Source organism: Pipistrellus kuhlii, unplaced genomic scaffold, assembly GCF_014108245.1.
Source record: "Pipistrellus kuhlii isolate mPipKuh1 unplaced genomic scaffold, mPipKuh1.p scaffold_m20_p_7, whole genome shotgun sequence".
Taxonomy (NCBI): Eukaryota; Metazoa; Chordata; class Mammalia; order Chiroptera; family Vespertilionidae; genus Pipistrellus; species Pipistrellus kuhlii.
Window position 1 is genome coordinate 33,655,325 of NW_023425573.1, and position 22,423 is coordinate 33,677,747.

General features: G+C 37.3%; 1 protein-coding gene across 5 annotated transcripts in view; it reads left to right on the plus strand.

Moving 5' to 3' along the window:
• Nucleotides 1-22,423, plus strand: part of ZNF385B (zinc finger protein 385B) — a 340,310-nt gene that overhangs the window by 312,404 nt on the left and 5,483 nt on the right. For all 5 annotated transcript variants that reach the window (XR_006740467.1, XM_036421911.2, XM_036421912.2 and 2 more), the window contains 2 exons: nucleotides 3,792-3,954; nucleotides 21,554-21,808. Coding sequence is in view for 4 of the 5 variants with exons in the window: in XM_036421911.2 (XP_036277804.1) it covers nucleotides 3,792-3,954; nucleotides 21,554-21,808 (418 nt within the window). In the remaining variant the exon portion in view is untranslated. The remainder of the gene's footprint in view (nucleotides 1-3,791; nucleotides 3,955-21,553; nucleotides 21,809-22,423) is intronic.

The following is a 22,423-nucleotide window of genomic DNA, read 5'->3' on the forward strand; positions in this document are numbered from 1 at the left end:
AGATTTACCTCTCCTCCATTGCCCATTAGCCTCTGCTGTTCTTTACCTCCCATTTTACACTTCCACTCTCGGCTCCGGGTTCTGGTTATTTGTATGCAAGTCTTTTTTTACCAGTCATGCAAGTAGGGGGTCTTTGCTTTAAATCTTTCACAATGTCTAGCACAAGACAGGTGCTAAACAATTCTTTGTGGAATAAATAACCAGGTTTTCCCCTTGTTTGATTAGCCTCTTTTTATGTCAGGTCATTTGACATCTGTTATAGTTGGCATTTTAGTGTGTGGAGTTTTTCTGAAAATTAACTGGCCTCTGCTATTTCCCATATAACACTGCTTAACACATTGAAATTTGCCTCAGAAATAAAGAAGATGCCAATAGCTTTAGTGATGAATGTTTTTAAATTAAGGGAATAGTTCAAATTACTTTTTAAAATGAAAAAAAAAAAAAAAGGTTTAATTGGTAAATAAATAGTTGAAGATTTTCTCCTGTGACATCTTCTTTCCCAGCCATTTTCTGAGTTTCTCTACAAAGTGAACACATTCAACACATGTTTCAACAGCCTAGCCACTACTCTCAAGCACAATTAGAAATAACATAAAAGCTAGAAATAAGAGCACAGTGGATTTTAAAATTTCTCATTATATTTTTATTTTTAAACCAATACATTATCTTGTTATGTATCATTTTGTTTTCACCAATAGGGTCCAAGAATTGTAGAGGATTTGGGAAAGTGAGCGGCTTTAGCAACAAAAATGGATATGAATGAAAGAAAAAACAAATCATTTCCTGTCAATGCTGTTTCTCTGCCAGTGGGTAGTCAAGTGGCTACCAGAGAGACCTCTGAGAGGAGAAGCTAGATAGCAATGAATTCTTGCATGGAAGTCAGAATGGTGCTTTAGACAGCTCTCTAATTCTGGAAGTTCTTAGCAAGAGGGTTTTGTTTTGTTTTTTATCACTCTAGTTGGGAGCACAGTATCACTTTTGGTGTGGAAGCAGAAAACAAGCCATTAGTGCTAGACAAATATGTGTCTGCTGGTTAGTCATTAAAGTGTAAAGTACAAGTCAGTTTGGTCAACCAGGTCTCCTAGAAGTGATGCAAGAGCCATTGCTGATTGAGCTTGATTGTGTTGCCTAGTTTATGGGGGGTTTTTTTGGCTCTTGTCCTTACTTCTTTCACTTCTCAGATAAGGAGATTCCTAGATAATTAAGTCATGTTAATCATGTTACTAATTAATGGTGTCTCCATTTCACTTGAAGATTTGCCAAGGATTTAGAAGCTGTTGACACTGCCTCAGAGACAGTAGTGGGTATAGCAAAGTACTGACACCAAGAATATCACAGGGCATTGAAAGGATGCCTGATGTGAGTGAGTGGTGCCTGCCACTGTCTTTATTGCAGGAAATTTCCCAAACAATGATCAGTAGAAGCTAAGAATCCTTGTGGTACTTCTCTCCATGCGTACAACTCAAAAGGAAAGTGAATTATAGCTATGGACAGTTCTTTCCATCTTGGCATCCAGTGAGGTGTCATTTACCTGGATCTTTATCCCAAGTGCTAACTGATGCTGTTAACTTTCTGTACTGATGCCAGTAATGAGGAAATGACACTCTGCTTATCTTGTGCTAGGAGGTTTTATTTGGAGAACTATAGTTTCTTCAGCCAAAGGACACTAAAGTAAACATCTCACTATTTAGTATAGAGGACTAGGTCCCCTAATATCTGTAGAAATTATTAAATACCTAAAAAGTGGGAATGTTCTTAGCTACTCACTAGAAGGATCAGGACTAATATGTTATGATAGTACATTTCTCATGAATTAAGTAGATATTCCCTACTCATAGAAACTTCTATTAAAATATAATCTTTTACTAAGTGATTAAAAGTGTGCTTTGTATAGTTTTTCACTCCTTATAAAATAGTTATGTTACATTAGTGTGAGTATGTATATGTACAGTGTATAGGTATATAATTAAATAGCATGTAAGCATTTCAATCTGCAAAATGGCTTCTACACCCTACCTTTGTGAATTTTGATAAGTCATTTAACTTTTCTATGCTGTTTTTTATTTGTAATATACTGGCTAATAAACCTAACTTACAAAGTATTATAAGAATTAAATGAGCTAATACATGTAATACATTTAGAACTATGTTTAGCAAAAGCTTAATAATATTCATTATTATTATAACTTCACATTGTCAATTTTTAAATGTTTATTTGTATATTTTCTTAGTCTATACCTAGCCACCTATATTAGCTGGATTTAACCATTCTTGGTTGATAATAAATAAGACTTAAATAATGTTATACTTTTCTTCTCCCTTGGATTTTTACAGCTCAACAAAATACATAATGAGAAGTCCCTAAGCAAACCAACAAAGAGCAATAATAAGTCAATGATGATCTAAAACAACACTTGTGAATAGATATTCAGAAAGTTAGGGACTGTGTACAGTAAATACAAGGTCACTGACCTTGGGTAATTGGGGTTATACTAGTACACTAGAAAAATCATATATATATGATATATATATATGTTGTTGAAACATAGAATTATAACCTGGCTCATTCTGTCTACTGTCAGTTCTACCTACCTACCTACCTACCTACCTACACACACACACACACACACACACACACACACACACGTGCACACATATGCACACATCACTTATATGCTGCTTGCTGAGGAAAATGAATAAAAGCATTGGTATAGTAATCTTCAAACACATAAAGTTATATAAGGAGAACTGATGTAAAAGAGTTATTACTTTAGAAATTCTCTTACCAAAACTAATTTTATATGATAGTTTAGTATCCATTTCATTTTTATAAGTAAGCTAATATGCCGTATAATGGATGTTTAATTTTTTTTCACCAAATAGGTATTTATATTTTCAGGGTCTATTCAAAATGAAATCAAAGTGAATATACATATTCTTTTATTAGTATCTACATTAGTACTTGATGCCAAAAAATAAAATCCTTGTTCTTTCATCAGAGAGGAATTTTCCAAATGTCAATACATAGGCTAAATGTTTTCTTGGTTTGCTGTAATTTGTTTTTGTCTTTTTAGGGTTTTTAGTAAGTCACTTGTCTTTATCTCTTTTCTTCCTTTTGATCCAATATTGAAGTCACAGTTCTACCCATGCTTCATGTACATGTGACTGTAACAATAATGGTTTTGACTTCTGAATCATATCAGAAATCAGAAACATGGACTATCCCTACCCCCTTTGTGGCTTATATCACCTATTTCAGAACTGAAATCATCAAAATGTTATATGAAACACATATAGATGGCTCCAAAATGCAGTGCCATCTTTACTCACTAGTAAGTTGCTTAGTTACATCAATTGCTCTCAGAACAGAGTCCAGAAGGAAGTAGATTCAGGGCAGATGGGTTTTTAGCTGAAGGAGGAAACAAAAATGAAATGGTTGTGGAAGAATATGCATGGGTAGGAAACTCAAAGCACCTTGCTACCAGCCAATGTTTGAAAAGTAATCCCATCAGACAGTGTGGAAGGCACTGCTAACAAAGCTTACCTTTATCACAATTTTGTCCTGTTGTTCTCTGGTTCTCAAAGACACAGGTCTTCCGTGTTAAAGAGAAGGTTTTGATGTGCAAAAACCCCTTAGATACTGTTCCTCCACTTCATTAAATGCCAAAACAGAGAGTTCTGAGTGGTAAATGTCCATGTTGCATATGATTGAATGTATATTTTCCTGCATGATCATCCATTGTGGTGTTTGTAAGTAGCCAAAAATGAGCCTGATTTGTTCTCCTTTGTAGAGCCAGGCCGAGGCCCACTACAAAGGAAGTAAACATGCCAAGAAGGTCAAAGCACTAGAGGCAACGAAAACTAAACCCAAAATGGTTTCTTCCAAGGACAGCGCAAAGGCTAACACCAGCTGCTCCATCACTCCACTCACAGGCAACAGCTCTGACAAATCAGGTCAATGACACTTTTTGTTCTTTACATTCTTTGTGTTCCTCCTGGCCCCTTGCCCCACCCCCATTCTCCTCTACTCAGCTGCTGCATGTTTTCTCCATGATTTGTTTTTATAATATTAATATGTTTCCTTCACAGGAGGTTATGTGTTTGCATGGAATCTAAGCATTTGATATGTTACCATTCCATGTTGTTAAATATATACATTTAAGTACATATGTGTGTGTAAATATGTATATATATATATATATATATGTTTGTGTATATATGGGCTGCTTGGTCACAGTGTGTTTAGACAAAAGTCAAGAAGTGGACCTAAAATACTGACTTTATGATTCCTTTCTATTCATTTTATGTTTGATTTTTGCTCTAGATTTTGTCAGTGAAGGAATTTTTAAACTTATCTATGAATAGATGTTTTTGTATTCTTTTACCACAATAAAGGGGAATAGAGGAGCAAAATGGTGAAGTTTTCTGAGAGAGTGGCATTACTAAATGGATCTGAAAACGTGCTCAATAATAAAAGATTTTGATTTTTGAAGATCTTTGTAGAGTTCCCCTCAGAGTTACAAATGAACTGTAGGGGTTTAAGGGAACTCTGTACAAAGTAGTGAATTAACTAATAGACAAGTGTTGGTACTTGAAAATGGGCCACTAGTAGAAGTACCTTTTACGAAGAGTTCATATTTCACAGTTCCAGTGAATCAGCAGTTTTTCTGAGTCAGTTCAAACTAAATGATTCAGAGAGAAGAGGAAAAATTCATTTGCTAGCATGTACACCATGAAATTAGATGTTTAATAGACTTTCACACACTCACATCTGCCCTCAGGGCCCAAGAAGGATGAGTCATCTTGTTTTGGTGGCTAGTTGAGGACCACTGTCTATTAAAGGAGACAAAAATAATCTATCCCTTTCTCAGTTTGCCCATCCAGAAATCTTTGTGTTGTTATACACACACACACACACACACACACACACACACACTCACACTCACACACACACTTCTCTTCTGCTCTTCACATCACTGTAGGTTTTGAGGAAGAAACTCCAGAATGCTTTCCTGGGGCTGCCCAAGGCCATTGGAGAACAGTTCGATTACTGTAAGAGGAAAGTTTAGAAAAGCCCCTTTGGCTAAAGAGACTATGTAGGAAAAGACTATTGTTAGTTAGGTCCCATAAATACTGCTTCCAGAGCTCTGCAGCCTAGGAGGAAGCTATCACAAGTTTGGTAATAAAGGTTTTTTGGTTCTTTATGTTATAGAATCACTCAATTGTGTTATCTAATGAATAGATAATACATAGTGGATTAGTTATCACACTTTTTTAAAGAACAGAGCATCTATATAGTCTAATTAATTTTAACCCAGATCGATCAGGTATTAAGGTCAAATATTATCTCCAGTTTACAAAGCAGCAAACTGAGGCCAGGTCCCTGCTGCAGCAGTTATTTGCTGTAGGTTACCCAGGGTTTGGAAGAACACGATTCATCATCTCTGGACTTCCTATTTTTTTACAGGATATTGTTGCTTCTATGAAACAATACTCTGTCAAAGATTGTATTACCTGGATTATACACTCAATTAGGGGGGGGGGGGGGAATGTATCATTCAAGGCAGTTAAGTAAGAATAGCTGTCCTGTTCACGTTTTAGAAGTTGGCGTAGAATTAGATGTAAAATCCAAAGAAATGGCTTTTATGGTCTCCTAGGATCTATCCCAACTTTTAATGACACATTAATGGGAGTTCAAAGCATAGTAGGAAGGAGGAGAAATGTGCTTTGGGAGAATTGGGGTCGAAACACAGCAAGCATTAGGCAGCTTTAGGAAGATGGTGAGAACATATTGGCCAGACACTTTACCCAAATTTCTCCCTGGAGTTCAAGTGCCATAATGCCATATGACAATACACCTCCCTGTGATAATATGCCCCATACATCAAATTTAATGTTCTTTTGTGACAGCATTTAACCACTCATAACAGGTTCAAAAAAAAAGAGCCTTTGAAAAACCTTATTTTTAAAAAATAATAAAATATTGTGATAATCAACCTAATGATAAAAATATTTTGATAGTGAACCTAATGGTCCATATGTCTAGTCTTTAGCAATAGATATCAATTAAATATCAAGATTGGAAAAATACATTTCTAGTTCTCCAAAGCATGGAAAGCTAGTTAGAGCTAAATAGCCTTTAATCAGTTGCTGTCTAAATAGATGAATGCCAATGGAATTATTTAAAATGCTACAGATATTTTTATAAATGCAATTAAGAGCAAAGATGATGGAACCAGTACGTTCTGCTTGAAATATAACAGTAGGAACACCTTAGATTTATTCAGTTTATAAGATTCAGTCACATATAAGTTTTCATATGACCCTGTCAACAACACTGTAATAGGTAGGGCTGAAATTAGTATTCATCTTTCATTGATTCATACAACTAAGTTCATATCCATTTACTCCCTCAATAAATAAATATATATTACTGTACTATGGAGTATAGTACATCTGTATATGTTGCCAAATGTACTAATTTCTTTCTGTTCACTGTTGCAGTGAACAGAAAGAAATTTTCTTGCCTTAAAAGAATTTCTAACCTAGCATGTGTGTTTTTTTATTGTGTTGGATATTTGGACTACAAAGAAAAATAATAGTTACCACCTTGAGCTGCTACCAAGGTAATAATAAAGAGCGTGGGGTCTTGGAAGGGTTAAATGGCCTCTGAGGTCCACAACTCATATCCCAGGTGAGTTAGAGCAGGAACTGAGGGCTCCTTGCCCCTTGCTTATTCTGCTTTTCCCATTACTTCTAAACTTCTCTCTAACTTGTGGGAGAAAATACAAGTATCCCAATGGGCAAAGTCAGATCACTAAACCACTTTTTAAAGAATTAATGGCGAGGACCATATGTTACTTTTAAATTGCTTGCTGACTGTTTATATTTTTCAGTTGGAGCCATAGCATTGAAAGGGCCATTAAGGCATTGCTTTATTGATAATCTTTCATTTCTATGCAGTTTGTTGTTTGTAACATTTAACCATAATAGAGCAAAGCTTTAGAACTTACAGGTCTTTTCAAGGGCACATTTGAATGAAAACACTCATTTCAGGTAAATGACAAATGCCCTCAAAGCTCCAGCTTGACAACTGAGGCTTTATGTATCTAAAACAAATACACTGACTGAAATAGAGGTCAACATTGGGAAGGGTATCGCCAATATGGCAGGAGCCTTGAACAGCCTCCTAGGGTGTCCATTTGAGTTGTTCTGAACACTATCCAAATTTTCAGTAACATTTGGAATCATTCCATCTGAAATGTTTCCATTGGGGACATGGAGATTATTTTATTTATCCCATACCCATGACCATACTATGCAGACTATGAGATGACCATGTCAGAAAAGTCATAAGAAGGAAGAAAGATAGGATAGCTCAAAACAGCTCCTTTCAGTTTTCAGTATGTTTGTTGTCCTTCTGCATGGTGACAATCTCTTGGGTGTGAACCCAGAGCAGTTATCAACCAATAGATCCATGTGATTTGCCTGGAAGGGCTGCAGTTCAGCTTTTTATGACCACCCTGTTGCCTTATGAAAAGAGCATTTTCAATTTTGTCCAAGAGTTTTTCTGCCAAGGATACAAATACAGACCCTCGCCTAGTCATTTTTATGGGTCCCCCTGTGTGTTCCACAGTTTTTATGTGTTGTTACAAATGGGGCCAGGTTTTCCAAATGACAACTTCTCATTTCCACCGACTGCCGTGGGACTCCATCGATTAGCTAGCAAGGTCTTCGTAACTGCCTCTTCCCCCCTTTCTGTTTCCAGCAACAGGACCTTGCTGTATTGAGTAGGAAAAAATGATAGTTTTCTGCTTTGGCAGTGTCTGTCATTTATAGATGAGCACCGTCATAAATTTGGCATACATCTATCCAAATCCAGGAGGCTGAGATTTAGTATCCCTCATAAAATAATAGATTAACTATATTTATGACAAACATCTTAAGTATGAATTCTGGGGTACAATCAAGTAGAACATAAATTGAGTCCCATCTGTCTAAGGAGAACAGACCATTATACTAGGGCTCATGTTTTCATGAAATGTACATATATCATTAAGACTTTCAAAGTCAATTTGAAAAATGAAGCTGCCTCCGTCTTCGCCTGTGCACCTTGAATTTGACACAGCAACCTGCCAGGCAAGGCTAAAGATGCTCAGGTAGTTAAGAGTGTGTCATGATCTGAAAACTAACTTCTGAAACTTTTAAGCATTTTCTTTTTCTTCTCTTCCAAGTAATGCTGAGCATTTATTGTTAGGTTCTCCACATCTGAGAGAAATACCCACTGTTGCTCTAAAAAAGTAAACCAAAAGTTAAGACTGACTTATGATTTACTGAGGATCTATTAACTTATGATGTACTAGGGATATGTTATAAAACATTCTAAAAAAGCAAAATCTTGGATACCTCCTCAAAAACTTTTTTGCATGTAAATTATACTGAAATATAAAAAGGCTTTGAATGCACATTGAATGATTTCATAAATGCACAACCGTAGGTGACCTTGAAATTTTAGCAAAGGTTATTACTTACATTTTTATGAAATTTCACTTTTTTGCTTCAGGAAGAATTCTCTTAAAATTACATATTTTTCTGAAATGGTGGATGATCAAATAGAACTAACTACTCAATCAGTATTTGTAGATTCTTTGTGCAAGGGCACTGATATTAGGCACTTTAGAAGATTCTGGGCCTGATTTTGATTATGTTTAGAGGCTAGTGTCATACAAATTTAGCTTTATAATATAAAGCTTAAAGTGTTTTTTATAGAAACATTTCTATAGTATTTTCATCTTTTCTGACTTGTTTCTCTGAAAATCAGGTTTACACTTATAGACATCGGGCATGGTATTATGCAGTACTGGTTTGGTGCTGCCATTTCTATCGACAGCACTATCCAACTAAACATTTTGAGGTGATAAAAAAAAAATAGTCTGTTATCTGTGTTGTCCAACATGAGTGCCATTTGCCACACATAACTATTCAGCACAGAAAGTGTGGCTTGTGCTACTGAGGAGCTGAATATTTAATTTTAAGCAGCCACTCCTGGCTATGGCATTGACCAGCAAGCACATCTATAGACTGTGGTCCTCTGCTCTTTTGACTAGCTATGACTCCAGAGAAGGCGTTGAATTCTTGAGCTTCTCTTTCTTCATCTGCAAAGTACAAATAATGCCCTCACAGCAGTGTTGGATGGAGCAAATGAAATAATCATGAAAAAGCTTTGCAAATGTGAAACCTGATAAATATAAATATTCCTATGATTTATGTAATTAGTTTCTTGGATTTTTTTTTTTTTTTTTTTTTTTTTTTTGTCCTCCTGTGCTATCTTATTTCAGCTGTCCCTTTTGGCTGCAGTCAGTGAGAGGTGGTCGGCTATCATCTTCCATTATGCTGCACCTAATAGAGCATATTCTAGAAAAACAGACCTAACCTTATTGGGCTTATATGCGAAATGTAATCTTAACAGCAGTACTAGTAATAATTATTGGGTAACTGAATGGTCATTATGTGCCTGATACTAATGTGCTAACTGTTTTATATATACTGTCTTATTTAATGACCATAACAATCCTCGGGTGAATGCTAGAAAGTGAAACTTAGAGAGGGAAAATAGTGGCTCAGAGTCATTCACATAGGAAGTAGCTTCAAGGCCAGAGTCTCCCTGGGGCAGTCTCCTTCAGATTCACTACCAGGATATGTTACCTTTGGATGAAGGTCCCTGGACTTTACTGCAAATGCTTTTCGAAGGCTGTTTGAAATTATTTTTCACTAGATAATACTGCTGGAAGTCTCAAACCTCAGAAAGTGTTATCCCTTTCCATGTACCCTATTTTACAACTAGTTATGTTTTGTTGTTGTTGTTGTTTTTAAGTTTTCAGTGGCTTTGAATAGGGATATATTAATTAACCAGGGTATGATTCTTGAGTGTTATTTACCTACTTTGCATGTATAGCATAGTAAAAAGAACATGAGCTTGAGGTCAGATTAGCTCCACCTCTCACTGACCATGTAACCTTGACCAAGTCATGTTCACTGACCTTCTATTTCCCCATCTATAAAATGGGAGGACTAATACTTAACTCCCCAGTTTGCTGTCAAGATTAATGAACTAATAAATGTGCCTGGATCCATGCCTGCCACTGAACAGACACTCAATAAATGAGAACCATAAAAGCAACCATTTGTTCACAGGAATTCCCAGGCCCTGTCCTTATCTTGATTCTAGGATCATTTCATGCCATCCTGCCATGCAACAGTGATCTGCAGTTACATTCTTCTTTATGTGCTTCCTTTATTGTCTCAGAGTAATTACTACACTTGTGTTTTCATTCCAGGACATTAAGGCTCGATGAGCCTGGCTTTCCCAGTGGGACATTTAAAGATGTAGAAGGACCTTCATGGTCTTCCTCACATTTCTGTGTAATGGACGAAATGTCTTTTTACTCCTTCTTAATGTATTTCACCCATTATGTTCCCTACAGCTCCTGGTACTTCATCCTGCACACAGCAGTCATATGGTTAGCTTATATTAAATGAATATCATTCAGTGGAATTGAATGGGGGAGACTCAGGTGCTCCCCTCTCTATGGGCAGGGCAAAACGTCATGGGTTAGCTCTTTTTTTTTGTATTCAATAAGATAGATGCCCCATCTCATAGATTGATGATCTGCTCTATATACAGCTATAGTAATAGAAGAAGGAACAAATTAGCACATCTCCATTTGTTGAGGGAGAAAATTGAGTCCTTCATGTAGAGAAGTGGCCCTCCTGAAGCCAGGGTTGGCTACTGAGATCAAAGGAGCAGGAGCAGGGGAGAGGTTGTAATCAGAATAAGAAATATACCCCTGCCTGACAAGTTCCTGCTAGAATTTATGTAAGAAAAATAGGAGAAAATGGTCATTCCATACATTGTATTCCTAGCTTCTTGCAAAAATTTTTCTTGGTGTACAATTCTTTTTTTGTACACTGTTAATTATTTAACCTCTACAAAAATGTGCTTTATTTTCTTTCAAATATGAAATGACATAAGTACTAGAAATTCTAGTCACAATCGATTATTTTGTCCCTCGATCCCCAATATTTGAACTTCTGTCAGAGTTTTATGATGATTTTTGCCAATTCAACAAGCAAAATTCATATCTAAATTAAAATAATTTGTCGCCGAGGCCGGTTTGGCTCAGTGGTAGAGCGTCGGTCTACGGACTGAAAGGTCCCAGGTTCAATTCCGGTCAGGGGCATGTACACTGATTGCGGGTGCATCCCCGGTGGGGGGTGTGCAAGAGGCAGCTGGTCGATGTTTCTCTCTCATCGATGTTTCTAGCTCTCTATCTCTCTCTCCCTTTCTCTCTGTAAATCTCAATAAAATATATTTAAAAATAAAATAAAATAAAAAAATAAAATAATTTGTCTTCCCACTTGGCCAGTATGGCTTAGGGTTGAATGTTGACCCATGAACCAGGAGGTCACAATTATATTCCAGTTCAGGGCACATGCCTGTGTTTCCGGCTTGATCCCTAGTAGAGGGCATGCTGGAGGCAGACGATCAATGATTTTCTTTCATTATTGATGTTTCTATCTCCCTCTCCCTCTCCCTTTCTCTCTCTGAAATCAATTTAAAAAAAATAATAATTTGTCCTTCCTAGCACAATATCTTAGTTTAGTTCTTATTTCTCTATTAACAAATATTCTTACTCAATCTGAAAACTAGTGTACCTCATTTTGAGTTTAGGAAAAGTTACTGCCGTGGTTCTTTTTTTTAATTATTTTTTTATTTTTTAAATATATTTTATTGATTTTGTACAGAGAGGAAGGGAGAGAAATAGAGAGTTAGAAACATCAATGAGAGAGAGTCATTGATCAGCTGCCTCTTGCACATCCCCTGCTGGGGATATGCCCGCAACCAAGGTACATGCTCTTGACCAGAATCGAACCTGGGACCCTTCAGTCCCCAAGCCGACACTCCATCCATTGAGCCAAACCGGTTTCGGCATGCCATGGTTCTTGTTCTGGCCTTAAAAAGGGTTCAGCAATCTGGAGAAAGGCTGTGTGTAACTTTAGTAAGAGTCCAGAGATGAAAAATAATTTTGAAAAGCATTGGGGGTCAGAGGAGCACAGCTAAAGGATCTAAGTTCTCCTTGTCTCAGGACCTCTTACACAAATTGTCCTAAGGCAATGTGGAGATATATACTTCAAAGGGTAGGATTTCATATAGAAGAATTGTCAGATTATGGAATAGTCTACAGCTGTTGGGTGTTTAGTCAGTAAGAGGCAATAACATGTAGATTAAGATGCCTTGAACTATTTGGCAGTAAACAATCATCCTTTTCAGGTTTGGGGAAATGCCTTTAGCCATTCCCAAAAGGTGATAACATATGTGACTCAGCCCTTGTTGAGACCCAAGTTCCATCAACATTTCAATGAAACTCTTGCAATTATGATATGCTGGAATTGGCTTCCCCGGCAAGTTACTTATTTAATTCTTTTCAACCATTATTTTACCCAATCCTTTGACTCATCCATAAGACATAATGGTTAACACTTAGCAAACGTTTTTTAAAGTACTTTGAAAAATCTTGAGTAGATCTTCTATTTATATAAAAGCATTCCAAATTGAGAAAACCCTTTTAGAAAACCATGCCCTCGGATAAATCAAGAAACCCCCCCAAAAAATGTTTCATTTGACTAATTAATTAATAACAAGGAAATAATCCTAATGCAAAGCAAAAAAATAAATAAATAAAATGTTATGAATGAAGATGTCCATTATAGCATTATTTATGTTAATTAAAACTGTAAACAAGATGATCAGTATGAGGAAAATTAAAGTTCTTGTATCCAGTGGAATATTATGCAGCTTCACAGTAAATAAAATAACATGAAAAATGCATGTTATGCATTAAATAAAAAAATTTCAAATTATATCAAATTGAAAGTTTAAAGTGATTTACTTATGTGTGTATTCACATATATTTATTGAGCCCCATGGAATATCCAGCATCGTGCTAGGATTGGATATATGACAGTGAGTCAGGCAGACTTGGGCCTTGTCCACATGAAAGCATGTCTAGATGGGTAGAAACTGAACAGGTGATGACAAGCTTGATACATGAAAATAAAGGCATGCTGACCTTGTCTGGGAAGGCCTAAGCAGAGGATGTAAGCATCTATTCCTGGTAGGTGAGAAGGTAACTATACAAACAGGGAGCCTGGCTTGGGGGTGGAGGTGAGGAGGGTAAGAATCCTCTCATCTAAGGGACTAGTACTCCACAGGAGTTGGCATATGAAAGGCTATCCCATTTATTATAAGTAACTTGGGGACATGGAAGGAAAATTAGGATATGTACAATGTGGTTAAAATGGTGGCTAAGGACAGAAATGAAGGCAGAATGAAATGATAGTAAATATGGAGGTTCTTAACCTCTTTTTATGGCCAACTAGTGAATCCTAGATCCAGAATAAATGTTTTTAAATCCATAAAATAAAACTTATAGTTTTACAAAGAAAAACAATTACATTGAAATGTAGTTTTCAATTTTTTTGTTATGATATAATGACACAGTGATTAATACAATGCACTTGTTAACATACAGCAATAGGTCTAATATCTATCATAATTTTGAAGGGTTGATGAGCATAAATAGTATTTCAAGCTTCCTGTGACCATTATAATATCCAATAAAAATATCTGATTTATCTTGGTGACAAAGTTATAGGTACTGATATAGCAGCTATAATTTGTTGCCTTCACTTATAATTGAAAGAAATACTACATTTCAGTTAGAAATAAGTGAACATAAAGATACATTTGTCATTAAAGTTCATGGATCCTATGAACTCATTGGCCCCTTAGGAATCCACAGACCCAAGTTAAAAACTTCTGTTCAGTATAATAGGATTATGGTTGTCATTTTTCTCCCCTATTCTCCACATGGCATTTGCAAGATAACTTCTCCTGATGACTTGATGAGGTTTATGTATCTTGGGCCACAGATAAGATGGGAAACAACTTCTTAGTCTTTTGCTTTGTATTATAATTGGGGTGTTCACAATCTGTAATGCAATGTCCTATATCTTCCTTGCTCAGTTCTCTTATGGTCACGGTTATAAGTCCCCATGTTGCAAAATTCCTAAGGGACTTAGCATGATGAGAAATCCCAGACAAACTCTTTTGGGGACGTAGGCCTCTTAAGTTAATATCACTTTCTATGGCCAGCAAACTTTCTCCTGCATCCTGTAGGTCTTCAGTATGCAGCTGGCTTTGACAACTTGGTAGTAAGTCAGCAGACTGAGTCTAGGCACCAATGCTAGATTTAAAATGTAAAAATATAACTAGCTTTTATCAATATATTTTTAAAGGATTGGTAGCTTTCTGATGCCTGGAAAGTCCAGCCCCTGAATATCTGCACAGCCTGTTAGATCCAGAAAGAGCGAGGGCTGACCCCTATCTCCCTCAAACGGCCTGAGGCAATAAACTTGTTTGCTGACCGTAAATTTTTTATATTTTCTGTATTAAACAGTTACATTTTTTAGGTGAAGAAAAACTCAATTTCCTCATTAGCTCTCAGACTGACCTCCCCATTGTCAATGTGCATTTTCCCCTCCCTGGAGTATCAAAGCTGAACCCTCAACTCTTCATCTAGAGAGGAAGAAGGTGGGAGGAGCAGAATTCAAACATTTTCCTTGTACCTTGAGAGCCTATGATTCCTTTGTAAAGGGCCATTCAGTCACAAGAAAAAGAACCTGCTCCTCATTCAACCTAGAAATTTCATTTTTAATCTTATTTCTGGGTTCTGAATCATTACTGGACCTACTCCCTGAGGGACTTGATTTGAGTGGCATGAGTTAGTTATTCTATTTTCCATAATAAAGCTGCCTCCTAAATAACTGTTTCACATCTCTTGGTGACAAATCGGAAAAGGGGCAATTTTTCACCCTGAAGAAGTTGAAATGTGACTTTTCTGTTGTACGAGTCAAATGGCTGGAAAACTACACAAAATAGGAGAAAGCTGTTCATTAGATTCAAACACTAGCAAACAAGCCCTCTTTTGTGCTCCCTTAGAAAAGTGACAAGTGAAGGCATGTCCTCTGTTTGGCTCAAATAAACTCTCAGAAAAGTTCCCAAAAAACAGAACTAAAAGTGACAAGTTCATTACTATCAGTGCCAGTTTCAACATGGAAATATCAGGAGGTGCCACTGTTTTATCTGAGTGTGACACTGACAGTTTCTGCTCCCCAACAAAGTGGCACAGGGGTTAGTGGGGCAGTTGTCATGCAGACCTCAGACAAGGAGGGCAGTTGTCATGCAGACCTCAGACAATGACGGCCATATTGTTGGGCCACAAAGTCACTGCAGGGTGTAGTTCAATGGCCAGGACCCAATTGGCGTAGGCTTTCAAATGGAGAGAGCAGGGATATCCAAAGTCAGGATGGTAGCCTGGCAGAAAATTGCAGTCCTGGACTGTTTTTGAACTTCAGAAATTAGTAACCTGGCTTAAGTTATTTAAAATGAATAGGCTTCTTTGTTTCTCTTAAGGATAAGGACATACAGATTCTGACTTAGTAAAGAGTCACTTTAATTTATAGGTAATTTTCTCTGCTTCCAGGATTAGTCTAAAAGCTAAGATGTAAAACTTAGATAGAAATGTAGTTCATCAGGAATTAGCAAGCTTCCCAGTGATCAACTGTGCTTGAAGACACTGAGTTTCTGGAATTTGGCTCTAGGCATGATGACATGGCATTGTACGTGAAGGGACCACCGGCATCAGATTTGCCCAATATGTAATATTGGGCATGTTTTTTTTGTTTTCTTTTGTTTTTTATTTTCTGTGTTAGGATATTAGTCCTCTGAGGCTGTATTTGAGTCATATAGTGCTCAGTTTGATGAATATGTGGGTTAATTTGAGTAAAGTTTCTGAAATAAAAAATACTGATTTTTTATTAAAAGCTGATTTCCTTCACATGGTTTATCAGCTGGATATGTTAACAGCTCCCCAAAAAAGGTTTTCAAAATGTTGAAGTAAATTAACGTGGAACCTCCCAAGGAGGCTACTTTGAAGAAATAAATGCACTTGGCTGCATAAATTATGGATATCTGTTACAAAGGGCAATTCTGATGTAGCTGAGCAAATTTTGCTTCAAAATCCTGGAGGATAAAACCTTTGAAAAGGTGTGTGAGTAATCAGGAAATAATTAAGACAGTCAGAGCCCTGCTTTATGTGAGGGAATACTTGAGAGTGGAATTCATATTAACCAGAAGTTGCTGATGACATGCCTCTTATTAAAAAAACACACGAAGTAAACAGTACATTAATTAAATTTTCTAATACACAAAATAAGGAGGCTTTAAAATGCCAGTAAGGAAAGAGAAATGATATAATGGGATTTAATAAAAAATATCAAGCAATTAAAATGAGGAATAACAAAGTTAGGTGTTGTTGTCGTCATCTATGATGATACCAGATATTCACCAGGCAGACCCCACTTTCTAACACCTAAGCATTCCCTCATGTTTCACTTATTCCATCCATTCACCTCCCTCTCCTTTTCACCGCCTTCTATGCTTATCTAAATCTGACCTTCAAAACCCAGCCAAAATGCCACTTTCTTCATGAAAAATGTCTCCCTTTTCCTAGGCCAGAAGTAATCATTTCCCCGCTCTATGCTCTCATGCCTCTTACTAGTTTCCATCATAAATTAGGCATCTCTCAATGACTGTCTCATTTCCCGTGCTAAACTGTTACTTTCTTCAAGTCTATACCTATAGTCTAGCACCTTGTCAGCAACTAGCATATTGTTAATATGCCTCTGTTAATGAATTAATGACCGCTTTTGAAAAAGAGATATGAAAAGGAAATGTTATATTTTTCTTAAAGAAATAGGGATACAGAGAAAAAGATTCAATTTTGTTTATCTTCTCAATGTTACCTGAGTTGGATAATTGTTGATAGGGTAAATACTTTCATTTAAGGAAAATAAGCCTTAAAACTAAACTATGATTTTAAAACACTAGTTCATGAATAGCTAGAGAAAGCATCATGCTCATTTATGCCACCTACTAACCTGTGGGACATTATTTAATCTATATGAGCACTAGTTTCCTCACATTTAAGAAAGAAATAATCATTTGCTGCCTTGCCTGTTTCACAAGTTTGCTGTGAGAGATAAGAAGACATTGTAAATGATAGTACTTTGGAAATCATAAAATTCTTTGTTAATGTAGGAACATATGGAGGAGATCAATATAAGGGACATTAAAATAGTAATATGAAAAAGAGAAAATAAGTGACTAAAACAGGTCAGATTCTTTAGGTCAAATTTATATGAAATATTTTATGAAATGTTTGAAGGAAAGAGTTTGCTATGCAAAAACTTAAGTTTCCATCATAAGAAACAGTAATGCCATAAGGGCAAGTGTTAAGATTACTGAATAATTTCAGTTGGTGTGTTCTATAAAATTGCAATTTTAGTCAGAGGGTTCCTTATAGATAAAAGAGTTCCATGCCTGAAGTAATCTTCAATCTAATTCACTCACTATTTTCATTTAGGAATGATGATTCCATTTCCTTCTCTACTACTGTTGAGGTCAGTTTAGTGAACATCTAAAATATTTTCCATCATACTTCATGGCATCCTAAAGCTTTAATAAAGTTGCTGGAAAGGAATATAGATTGTGGAATCCAAGGATAAAAAGGGGTCTGAGCATTCACTTATTCTAACTTGAAATTCATCTGTAGAATTCCTGCTATCTCTGGTCTTGACCTGGATGGATCCTAGGTAGAAAAAGGGATGGGAGTCTACAGCTGATCCCTCAATCAATTAAGTAGAAATGTGATCTCCTTTTAGTTTTGATGTGTATGAAAGCTTTGGCCTTCCTGGTATGCAGAACAGACACACTGTCAGGTTGCTGTTTCCATGGTCACACCTGGCCTCTTGGCCATCACACAGTTCCCATGGTACACAGCTCCAAATTAGCTAGGGCAAGGAACAAATACATCTTAGGGTTTAATTCCCTTTATCTCTTAATGAGAGTTTATTAGCATATCTATGGCCATTTTCTAAGAGCACCAGCTCTAGTAGGATTAAACCTGTGATGGATTTTGCTGTTGCCTAAGAAGTTCCCTTTTCTTTCCCAAAGGAGCCAATGAACAGAGCTTCTTGAATAGCAAATGAATCCTGAAGAGTTAAAGTCACTCTGGCCCCTCATACAGACTGCATATGGGCCTTGAGGATTATAATCATTTAGTAGCTGCATGATCAAAATGCCAGATGTCTGTAACTTACTTGGTTTAACCTTATATTGTGCTTATGGTTAATGTCATTATGGGTTGCTGGTTGGGGAGAGATTAACCAAAGAATTTGTATGCATATATGCATAACCCATAGACTCAGACAATAGTATAGTGAAGGCTTGGGGGAGGGAGCAGGTAAGGAGTGGAGGGGGTCAATATGGAATAAAAAGGGGGCATCTGTAATACTCTCAAAAACAAGGTTAATTTTTTTAAATATATTTTTTATTGATTTCAGAGAGGAAGGGAAAGGGAGAGAGAGAGAAACATCAATAATGAGAGAATCAGGGAGATCCAAGATGGCTGCGCCCAGGTGAACACCTAGCCGCAGCCGCACACAACAATTTCAATAAAATACAACTAAAATATAAAACGGACATTGCCCAGAACTACAGGAAGGTTGACTGACTGGAAATTCTACAGCGAGAAGCAAGGAGAAAACCAGAAGGAGGCGCGGAGGAGCTGGAAAAGCCAAGGTACGGAGACGCGGAGACGCGGCGCGCGGAGAGGACGGAGCCGGAGAGGAGGGAGGCCGAGTGCCTGGCGGGCGTTCCTGAGCGGAAAGGAGAGAAAAGCTCCGACTGTGCTGGGCCCCCGACTGCTCTGATCCCCGGTTCTGGGCCAGACCCCGGGGACTCAGGCTCAGCCATAGGGAGCTGGGCTGTAAGGCGGAACCCCGGGGAGAGGCGAAAGGAGGTCCCGGAGGCGCGCACATTGCGCGCAGAGAAGGGACGGTCGGCTGTGCCGCGGGATCGCCCTGACGGGAAGGAGACTGGGGCTCCAGACTGCTCTGAACGCCACCTCCAACTCCACTTCCAACTGAACTGAACCCCAATACCGGGCTCATTGTGGGAGAGCATAGACTGTTTGGCAGCAGGCGAAAATCGAGGGCACCTTTCTCTCAGAGGCGCTGGCAGCAGCAAGCACTGAAGGACCCGCATAGGGCGGGGCTGACAGAAGCCAAAGCTGCAGGCTCCACCCTGAAACCCCGTCCCATCTGTAACTGCGAAATGCGACAACAAAATAGATCACAAACGAAAGAAATGGAGGACAAAAAGCGTCTGGATATAGAGTTCAAATCTACGCTTATAAGTTTTTTCAAGAATTTCTTAGAAAAGATGGATAAGGGCTACGAGGATATGAAAAGAGATCAACTAGAATTAATAAGGGATCAACAAGAAATAAAGAATACATTGTCTGAAATAAAAAATATTTTACTGAGTCCTAAAAACAGAAAGGAAGATCGCAAGAATCAAGTCAAAGATTTGGAACATAAAGAGCCAGAAGACACTCCTCCACAGAAGCTAGAAGGCAAGAGAATCCAGAAAATTGAAGATAATGTAAGAAACCTCTGGGACAACTTCAAGCGAACCAACATCAGAATTATGGGGGTCCCAGAAGATGAGAGAGAGCAAGATATGGAAAACATACTGAAAGAAATAGTGACAGAAAACTTCCCCTACCTGGTGAAAGAATTAGACTTACAAGTCCAGGAAGCGCACAGAACTCCAAACAAAAGGAATCCAAAGAGGACCACACCGAGACACATCATTATTAAAATTCCAAGAGCAAAAGACAAAGAGAGAATATTAAAAGAAGCAAGAGCAAAGAAGGTAGTAACCTACAAAGGAGCACCTATACGATTGTCAGCTGACTTCTCAACAGAAACCATGCAGACCAGAAGGGAATGGCAAGAAATATTCAAGGTGATGAATAGCAAGAACCTACAGCCAAAAATAATCTACCCAGCAAAGCTATCACTCAGAATCGAAGGCCAGATAAAGAGCTTCACTAATAAAAAAAAGCTAAAGGAGTTCATCACCACCAAACCAGAATTATATGAATTGCTGAAGGGGGTTCTTTCAGAAGAGAAAGTAAACAAAGATAAAAATTATGAACAACAAATACATAACTATCAACAAGTGAATCTAAAAACCAAGGAAATTAAAAAAATCTGATGAACAATATTAACTGTTGAATATAATAGAATCAGAGGTATGGAAGGGGAGTGAACTGACGATTCTTGGGGTAAAGGGGAGAGGGGGGCGTGGGAAGAGACTGAACATAAACTGTGCACCTATGGATGAGGACAATGGGGAGAGGGGAAAGGGCAGAGGGTGGGATGGGAACCTGGTAGAGGAGAGCAATGGTGGGTGGGGGGAAAGGAACATTTGTAATAATATGAACAATAAAAACTTATTAAAAAAAAAAAAAAAAAAAAAAAAAATAAAATAAAAATAAAAAAAAAAAAAAAACAAAAAAAAAAAACAATTCAGCCTGCGATTTAGGCTGGATTTTATATTTTGGCCCCTTCTCGGAAAAAAAAAAAAAAAAAAAAAAAAAAAAAAAATAATGAGAGAATCATTGATCGGCTTCCTCCCACAGGCCTCACACTTGGGATCATGCCTGCATCCCAGGCACATGACCTTGACTGGAATCAAACCTGGGGCCCTTTAGTCTGCAGGCTAATGCTCCATCCCCTGAGCCATGCCAGCCTGGCAAGGTTAAATTTTTTTAAAAAAAGAATTAAAGGAAGCAGAAAACAGTTCACAGAAAAAGAATAATAAAATGGGTTTTGATAAAAATAGAATATTATACAGAAATTTATACAAATATTTTATTAATATAATTAAATTTATACAAATATTATACAAAAATAGAGATTTATAACTTGGAGGGGCAGTAGTAAATACATATAATGGAATCTTTGCATCCTATATTTTAGATAAATCATTTCCATTCAAAGGGCAGCAAAAACTTAACTAATCATAACCAAAATAAACCATGTTTCTATCCTCCTCTTTGCCACACATGCCAAACTTGAAATATTTAACTTGGTATAAAAATTGAATTTTAACTTTAACTTTATATCCATTAAAATATGAGTAGTCAAATGGAACTCCTGTTGCCTAATGACTTATTTCATGTCTAACCGATCATGTCATCATATTGGAGGGTATCTGGTTTCCCTATATATTAAAGATATCCTGGAGCAAAATTTACAATTCAAGGATATTAGATAGAAAGTTACCTGCTTCAAGTGGGAGAATGAAGTCATTTTTCATGTCACCATGACCTTGGGGTGTCCTGATACGGAAACTGATGGCATGGGATTCTGTTTTAATCAGACTTGATGGACTAAACTCTGTGCTGGGGTAGAACCAAATATAGAAATCAAAATCTTATTTTTAATTCTTTTATGGTTCATTTATCTGTGTTGATATGATACATGAGGATTTAATACCATTTCTCTGTGTCTCTCTTAGAAGACAGAGGGAAGCTAAAAGTCAGCAGTTCCAGCCAGCCATCAAACTCTGAAGGTGGCTCGTTTCTCCTCAAATCTGGCACAACACCCCTGCCACCCCTGCCACCGGGAGCAGACACTTCTCCCTCCAAGAGCACAAATGGAGCTCCTGGTACTGTCTCTGAATCAGAAGAAGAAAAGGCAAAAAAATTGCTTTATTGTTCACTATGCAAAGTGGCTGTGAACTCCCTGTCACAGCTAGAGGCACACAACACAGGTTAGTGACTATTGTTGGGATTTAAATAATGTGCATAACAAAATACAACTTTTTCCTTCAGAATACATTGGGTGTTCAAACATTAGGTTAGTTCAGTCTCTTCTCTACTTTTTTGATTCATATGTATGATTTTGAGAAATGCCTAATCATATTGACATTAGAAGCAGCAAGGCAAAAGCAGATTGGAGATAAAATTTGTTCTATTCTATATTTTCTAAATGTACCTAATACCTCCCCAAACTCACTACAGGGAAGTGACAGGATAAAGATATACTAGTATACCTATGCACAATGTTCACTGCAATACACTTACAAGAGAAAAAAATAGAAACAACCTAAAAGTCCCTCAGTAAGAAAAACTACACTAATAAAAGAAAAATATGTAAATTGACCATCACTCTGCTTCGCCCACCAGCCAATCAGAGTGAGTATGCAAATTAACCCAACTAAGATGGCGACCACCACAGAGCTGGAATGAGCAGGAGGCTTGGATTTCCCTCAGCAATGGAGGAAGCCAAGTTTCCTGGCTGGCCCTGGCTACTGCTCAAGGCTACCAAGTTTCAATTATAGAAGAAAAATAAATCCCAGATACCTGCTTCCAACTGGCCCTGGCCT